The 8,869-nt window shown below is 40.3% G+C and overlaps 1 protein-coding gene across 1 annotated transcript; it reads right to left on the reverse strand.

The window, feature by feature from the left end:
• Positions 1 to 910: 910 nt before the first annotated feature.
• LOC111217499 (angiopoietin-related protein 2-like) lies at positions 911 to 4,349 on the reverse strand. Its single transcript, XM_022739396.1, has 6 exons — positions 3,879 to 4,349; positions 3,624 to 3,764; positions 3,320 to 3,527; positions 2,142 to 2,335; positions 1,190 to 1,460; positions 911 to 1,095 (listed from the first exon to the last, which is right to left on the reverse strand). The coding sequence occupies exons 1-6, from the start codon at positions 4,347 to 4,349 to the stop codon at positions 911 to 913; spliced, it is 1,470 nt and encodes a 489-aa protein (XP_022595117.1).
• Positions 4,350 to 8,869: the final 4,520 nt, after the last annotated feature.

Consider the following 8,869-nt stretch of genomic DNA (forward strand, 5'->3'; position numbering starts at 1 on the left):
GCAGGAGGCTTGCTTATCTTTGTATGCTGCCGTTTATTGTCTGAACAGGAAAAGAACATGTACTGGCCAGTCAAACAGCTGGCTCGCTGCAGGTGTCTCTCTTTGTCTCTCTCTCTCTCTCGCAAGTTATTTTTTAGCACAGATGCTAACTAGCTATCTTAGAGAGGGTCATATGCCATTATTTCGACATTTCAGCACCTAAAAAGTACAGCGACCCACTACTCTTCTCATTAACATTTACACATATCACAGTGTACATATATGTTTATACCGTGTACATACAAACACACTCAGCAAGTCCCCACCGGCACATCCCTCATGAACTGCCAATGTCTCAAAGCCGGCAGTGGCAGTTATCTGTATGTACGGTGGCCCTGTGAGATCAGCGCACTGCAAATTAAGAGGTACCCATGAAGGCGGAATCCTAACCGCAGCACCCCGGGTTCGACTCCAACACCCCCCCCCCCCCCCCCGACTTACTGGAATTAGGGCAAAAAATAAATCAAAAAGAAAAAAAGTGACGAACATGGCTAAGATGCACTTGTAATTCAATGGTTTAAACTTCAAAAGTCACAAATGGGCTTTGAACAACAAATCCCAGCCAGGTTCATCACTTTTTAGTGGCCCCTTGAATCACTATCGTTGTGTTGAGTGAATTTGCAGGGCATGTGTTTTCAAACTGATGCAGATAATCTCTGAATTTGCAGCGCGTTTGTGTATTTGTATGTGTTCTCTTGAGTTGCAGTACATAACTGTTTGTTTATTTATAGCAAGTGCAATCACATGCTATACAAACTCAGTTACATAGCCTATGTAGAGACACATTTTCTTAAACAGACACTTTCACATTGTTTAATATCCTAATATCATTCACATAATGTTTCTTTCTCACATCTCCTCAACCCAAATGTTATCTAGGTTTGATCATCATTGAAACTCGTTTGAGGGAGTAGGACCCTCCATGGAACTCTGCCCAGTAGACCCCATCCTGGTAGCGGCTGCGATAGTGTCCACCCCGATACCACACACCATTCAGATTGGAGTGGGCACACATGTGGTACCACCAGCCTCCTTTCTGGTAATGAGCACAATTACCTGATAACACAACAGAAGAACAGTAAAAGTTACAAACAGAAAGAGTCATCATTCCAACAGAGAGCTGACACACAGGAGTGGGGAGAGAGCAAACCTGTATAGCTATCCTTGTCTCGATCCAGAGTGGTGAAGGCCTTGTTGTTGTGCCATGAGAGGGAGTCCCCTGCATTGCCTAGGTATTGTCCTAACCGCAGTCGGTACCAGTCAGTCTCCGGTTCCAGGTGGAAGCTATCATACTCAGCAAACACCTGCCGGCCCTGCCAGTCCTCCAGAGCAACCCGTAGCTTATATTGGGCCTGTTTAGTCAGCCAATAGAGATGTTCCAAGCCAAGCCAATACTCCCCATCTAGGTTCCCGAAGCCTTGCTGTAAGACACCAACACACAAGTTTAATCTGAGGAAAATTATTTATTTGGTGTTGCTCATTTGCATCAATGTCTCTATTTTATATTGATGGTTTGGCTATAAGGTTGGTAATGTCAATGAAGCACTTTGTCCCAGATTGAAATATCTCAACATCTACTGGATGGACTGCCATGAAATTTTGTACTGACATTCATGGTCCCTGTAGGATTTATCCCAATGTTGGTGATTCCCTGTCTTTTCCTCTGGCACAACCAGCAGGTCAAAGTTGTTACTTAAGTTGTTGTTGTTACTTTACTTAAGTGATCAACATCAATTGGATGGATTGGCACAAAATTTTGTTGAATGTTAAGTGATTCTCTGATTCTTCCTCACGGTTGACATGAAATGTCTTGACAATTATTGTATGGATTGCCAGGAAATTTGGTAAAAACATTCATGGCACTATCAGGATGAACTGTAATCACCTTGGTGATCCCCCAACTTTTCAATATGTGCAAAACTTATGACATTCCCATCAGCCTCAGCTGTACTTTGGGTTTAGTGCAAATTAGCAAATGTTAGCATGCTAACATGCTAAACTAAGATGCTGAAGCCCAGTTGCAGACTCTTAGTCTTGTTTCTACCATAAAAAAATTAATGAACACTAGTGTGTTCTGCAGATTTAAAGGTACATGAAATCACCTTATACTGCTCCCAAGTCCTGAAGAAGTTGACCGACCCATCCTGTCTTCGCTGGATGACTGTCCACCCTCCTTGAGCCTGACTCTGATCACACCAAGCCTGCATTAGGCGGTTGGCACTCTGCGGGCGGAGCAGGTAGATCCCGCTGGTGGTCTCACCTGATTCCAGCACATGCTGGCAGTCCCGCCATGGCCCTGAGAAAATATGCAATCAAGTGAGGGTAAGAGAGACATAATAAGAAAATCAATATGCACAAATGTAATATTATATATAACAATTTTACTATCAAGTCATATTATTATGCATCATGTAGTATTGAACAGCCATTGCTGCTAATGTCTGTTGTAGTTCTGACCAAGTCAAATTGAGACAGACTGGATCTTCGCAAACTGTCATATTTCTTTTCTTGTAAACATTTGAAATTAAGTTACCAGCACTTGACAATTTATTTTGTGTAAAACGTATGCTTCTGCACAGACTTTATCTTAGTGGTGATAATTGGACACAAAAAAAAAGTGCCACAGGGTTTTGGAATTCTGTTTGTTTTAGCGTCAGGAAGATCTCATCATCACTGCGGCTTATCTGTTTAGAGCTGGAGCATTTTTTCCCAACACATGTTCAGTGTCTCATGTCACAGTGATAAGCTGACCACAGGAATGTGCACATAGAAAATGTATACATAGAGGAAAATATCAAGTGACAATGCCTGGTTGTCCCCGCTCACATCAACTAGATGTAGCAACTGTGCGAATACCACGCAATGCAGTCTTTCATCAGATGTTTTGGGAAGTGTTGAGTCACACACTCTGGTTCTGCTGACTTGTTGGAAGGACTGCTCAAATTCTCTATTTTGTCACTTGAGACATTCCAGTTGTGTAGGTTTACAGCCGCAGTGACATTTAAAGCTTCAACAAATGTTGTAGTTCATATGTCTGTGCTTACAAGTGTGTCTTCATTATAAAGCCCTCTCTGTTCTGATAAGAGCTGTTAGCTGTTTTTGACATTGTTTAGGCATTCCCAGAGAGATAGAGCTCCCACCATCAGGTCACTGACTCCCTCAGCTTCTGCTGCTTATCTAAGCAATTAAATAGCCCTGACAGAAGATTGGCACACTTATACACACAGGTTTGAGTCTAAACAAGCACTTCTGCTAAAAGACATGTCTGACATAGATGTACCTGGAGTCTTTGTGACAGGGTAACTAATGAAAGGAGGCTCTGTAGGAGTGTTAGCTGTAGTGGTGGGGAGGGAATGAACTCCCCCTGTTTTTTCCTGCTGTTGTAGAGGAACACTTTGGTCCCTTTGAACGTCATTGGTCATTTCGTTGGCTTCAGAGCTGTAATTAGGATGCACGTTAGAGTGGCTTTTTGCTGGTTCAGTCATCACCTGTCCAGACCAACACAAAAATAACACACTATTCTCAGTTCCTTTGTACAAATCCAGCATAAATTTGTAACATGCAGACCGCAGTTTGTTCCCTACCGCAGAGGACTGGTGGGTGGAGTCCCTGCACTGGCACTGCTTCTCCAGACGAGCAATAAACTGATTCTGGGAGCTCATCATGGAGGTAAGGGCTCCATATTTCTTCTCCAGCTCCCTGTAATTACTGGACACCTGCAGTGCCTGAGATGTTCCACCACCCATAGCAGACATAGGATGAATTTGATGATGATTAGGATAAGATGTAGCTTTGCGGTGACATGAATCAAACATCAACAAGGACTGTTCTCTGCTCACCTGTGTCGTAGCATTTAGCAGGAGGTTCTCCAGTCTTCGCTGCTCCAAAGCCTGGTCTTTTTTGTGTATGACTTCATGTAGCAGCTGGGCATAGAGCTGGGCAATGCGAGAATTCATGCTATTACTCTCTTTGCGCAGGGCTCTTACCTCCAAGGCAAGGGCCCCCTCCTGATCCATCTGGCCCCGGAGCTTCTCCAGCTGTTCCTGCTGTCGTCTGAGCTCCGCCCGCAGCACTGCCACCTCAGAGTGGTTGGTACTAGCAGACTGCGTGTTCAAACACAGCGCCCCTGTCAGTTTTTGCTGTGGAACAATGAAGGTGTAGGAGCAACGACCTCCTTTTGTATCTGAAGATCGTGATGAACGTTTCTGAGTGTTTTCTCCATTGGCTCCATCCTTCCGCCCTCCAACTTCTGGTATGTCCAGGCAGAGTGTTAGGAACAGAGTCAGACCTATTGTCAGTCTCTTCTCCATGAATTTGTTCTACTTCTGAGGACACGCTGGTAGTGGAGGAGAGGACATAATTAGAATTACCACAGCAAAAAAAACATGTATATATCACCTGATAATCCTGGACTTAAAAGTAATCATTCAGAAGCATTTCTGACATGTTGACACAAAGACATACACTTTGTATTCAAGGAAAAGTGTGTTGTGGGTTTTGACTTTTCGCCAGATGTTTCCTTGCAAATTGAAAGTACACACAGTCCCCCCTGGTTGGAATTTATTAGCAGGTCAACACTGATGGGACAACAGTCAACACAAACCAGCCAGAATCAACACATCTCTATCTCACGGTCAACAGACGGGTCAGCGCTACATCCTACCACAACAACCATGGTCAACACCATAAACGTATTAACCTAAATAAGTCAATATTGACATTTTACACAAAAATCTCCTGTATAACTTTCTCACTGAAAAACATCACGAGGACCAACAGTAGAAATCCATGTCAAATTTTCTTTAAACAAACCAGAATTGCTCTGTTACTATTTGCAGGAAAAGGAATAATTAACAATATGTATTATAATGATTTAACTTGGATGCCATAACCAGTGCAAGTACATTTAACTCTACCTAAAAGTAGAGATTTCTGAAAAAGACCATTCACTACTTACTGTGGCAGCTGAAAGGTGTTTTGAACGTCTTTGCTCTGTTCCAAAGTGTAGCGGCAGCCTCCAGGACCCACAGATGTAAAGTCAATGCTAACGCATTTTAAAAATCACATGTTCATAGATCATTCACAGTTACATAAAAATAAAAAGTCGTCTGTGGTGTTCTGTAAATGTTTAAGCGAAGCTGCAGGCAGAGAAATTGGGGTCACAAATTAATTTTAAGAAAAAAAAAAGGAAAAAACTGAGTAACATCAAAGTTTAGTCAATAGCTAGACAACCTACTCTTCTCCTGGAATTCTGTCCCAGGATCTTTAAAGAAGGACACACTAATTACAAACCATCCAAATGGCACCGCCTCCCAGTACTTGTTTATCTGGGTGCTCATTGCAGGAGTCCCAGGATGTCTACTCCCTCTGCTATCAACCTGCTCTCCTGCCACAGCCTTTTATCACATTTACAGAGCTTTATCTGACTAAAGCAGTGGTTGAAATAGTAGTATTCATAATTCATACATTCTCTGTTGCAAATACTGCAATCAAAATTTTAATGGAAGTGAAAGCATTATCACCAAAAAGTATCAAAAGCAGAAGTACTCACTGGGCAGGACTGCCACTTTCAGAATTTTGTATTAAATGATATTGCAATATTAATATTGATACAATAATGCGACTGAGGAGAAGCTAATTTTAATTATTTTATATACTGCGTGCTACTTTATTCCATAATGATCCATCATATTTTGTAAGCTGATGTGTTTCACATGTAAAAATCTGTTTTTATTTGTAAAATTTGTAAAGGAGTAGGAAATATATTTGCCTCTCAAATGTAGTGAAGTAGAAGTAAAATACGTAAAGGACGTGAATCAAAACTGTAGTTCAAATTCATATGTCTGCAGCAAATTCAAAAGTTGCAGCTTCAGTATAACTTCAGTATGACACCAGGCCTTAGTTTTACTACTCATGGAATGATCAAACACAGAGTACTTTCCTTTCACCCCACAGAATGTGCTGCAAGGGCTTTTCTGCTGCATGTGACACTATTGCAATCTGGCTCTTACAAGAAATTGTGCATGAACTGCTGTGGGTTGAAAAATTGAGTTTTGCCGCACTGATGGTCACACCCAAATACCATTGTGCCTGAGTAGGCTATCTGTGGTACTGCAGTGGTTGTCCTATCTGCTACTGATGGAGGTAAACACCAGTCAAAGGCCCGTCCGTGATGAGGTGGAAGTGCCACTTTTCACAGACCACTCCTTTTTTGTGGTTTCACAGAAGGTGACTGAGTTGTAGCCAATATTGAATACCTCACTTGCACATGTATATATACTGTCATGCATATACATACAGTATATATACATTCAGTTCCTATACATACATGCACGTACATACATGCATACATATAGCCTATATTATATATAGTACAGTACATGCAAGACTAACTCGTTTGAGTATGAGGGTATATGAGTGTGTCAGAATGTATTTATGTTTCCACTTGAGTGTGTGGTCGAGTTTGTATGCCTCTAGCAGACCATCATACTGAAAGCAGAAGTTAAAGGTGAGGGCACTGGCAGCCTGTGGCACCAAGCAACTGCTTTCAAGGCTGCAGTCAAAAAGTCAAAATAATCTCCTTTTCTAACTACTTTTCCTTGACCTCGATGGAAAACGTCATGAGCTCAAGGAAAGATGTGAAGGACTTACGAAGAGAAAATTCATTTTTAGTGCATTCCATAATGGGAGGGGAATTAGTGGAACATTTATATGTAAGTTGTAGTATTTTGTTATTATGATGAGATTCAATATGCTTGTTCTTCATGATGACTCCTAACTGGACAGATTTAAAAGAGAAGAAATCTATATTGATGGATTTGGGGTGCGGTCAATCATACAAGTATTTACATAAGGATTGTGTCATAAACATAAAACAGGTGCTCTGTTGCGTCTACATTTACATGAGTCTGCTGTGGTGAAATGTTAAGTCACTTTAGATGTTGTTGAGGCAAGGAATTGTGGGTTAGTATTTCTCCTTTCCTTTTGTAAAGGAAGGTGCAGTGTTTCCTGTGCTAAATGAGATAAGGAAAGGAGCTTCAGTGCTTCCTGTCTTATCATTTAGAGAATTCGACCAGCTCTTAACATGGCTCATGTTATGGCCCGGCTCTGAGACCATAGCAAATAAGGGAAGGCACACACGGATGTAACTAAAACAAAGGAATTTTTTTGCAACAGAAATTAGTGTTTTAACAAAGATAACAAAATTGCAAAATCAGAACTCCAACAGAAGATGATGTGGTGACAGGATGGGGAAGTTTTATATAATCTAGGTTGAGGACAATGGCCAGCTGCCTCCACTTCGTTGATGGCCTCCAGCTCAACCCATCCAGAAACTTGCGTGAACACAAAACACAACACAGCAACAATACAACACACACCCAGGACATGGGGCCGTCAAACTGACACTGAATTACATCCAGGTCATTTCACTCAGTTAGGAACATTCCTAAACAAAAAAAGACTTTTCGGCCGCAGCAGATTTGACACATTTTGAAATATAAAGGAACAAAAATACTCTCTTTAATAATCCTCTGTGTTATTATTGCAAGAGTCACACTGTGGTATGTTAACATAATTGTGCAAACGCAGGTTTTAACATAATTGAGCAAACATAAGTTTAGTAATCCACTTAGTGAATGAAAAAGAAACGTATGAAAGAAAGAGTCGACTACATGTTGTTTTCAGGTTTTTATTTACAAACTTGTTTGTTTTTCACTTTTCCGTGACATCTGAACAGTGGCAGAGTGACAACTGACACTGACATAGTTAAGTGGTGTAAATATTTGAAATAAAAATTAATGGTGTGCTTTGGGGGCTAACATGTCTCATAAAGGCAAAACATCCATGGTTTGATTCCAGCAGTGGAGTTTTGTCGTATGTTCTCAAACTTTTTCACTTTAAGAACCCCTAAAGTGACACAAATAAGCCACAGACCCCCATTTGATTAGATTGCTTTTAGATGTTTTAAAGTGTTTGAGACCCATGACCAAGGTAATTATCTTCACAATAATTAACATATATTATTGTATTTTTACCAAGGAGTCTCTCTATAATTCCATAGTTTACTTTTGATGTTGGTGTATGCCTTACTTTGGGATTATTTATCACTTTACAAGCTGAAAATCATTTTGACCCAAATTTGAGCCTGTATCAATGTAGTCATCTGGAGCGAGATGGAAGAGCAAGAGCAAAGAGTCAGAACTGTCTTCTACACATGCACAAATTTGAATCTTGCATGCAGATTTATTTTAAAGGTTACAAAGGTTCATTTTCTTTGGAATTATCTGCGAACATCACTTTACACGCTGAAAATCTTTTTGACCCTAATTTGAGCCTGTACTATCTGAGCCTTTAGTTCATATTCACTGACAGTGAGGTACATGAATTGTCTGTACTATATTGTGCCTTCCTGGACACTAGTTAGAGATGAAGACTTACCAGAGTCTAATTTGAATCATGTGCGCTTGCTGTCCTCTACTGGTCATGATCAGGAACTGCAATAATCATAATCACAATTTTGTGTGTAGATAGATAGATAGATAGATAGATAGATAGATAGATAGATAGATAGATAGATAGATAGATAGATAGATAGATAGATAGATAGATAGATAGATAGATAGAGATATACCATGTAACATTGAGTAAACCCTTGGTTGTCTTATTGACTTATATTATGAATTATTAAACACATATTTTACTTTGCACAACATATTTTACTGTAGGCTATTAAATATAGACAAAACTGTGAAATAAATGTGACTCAATCACTCCATTACATGTTACAGGGGTTCATTTTATATCATTCATAAGGTTCCCTAAAAAATAG

Source organism: Seriola dumerili, unplaced genomic scaffold (assembly GCF_002260705.1).
Source record: "Seriola dumerili isolate Sdu_G_001 unplaced genomic scaffold, Sdu_1.0 BDQW01000044.1, whole genome shotgun sequence".
NCBI lineage: Eukaryota > Metazoa > Chordata > Actinopteri > Carangiformes > Carangidae > Seriola > Seriola dumerili.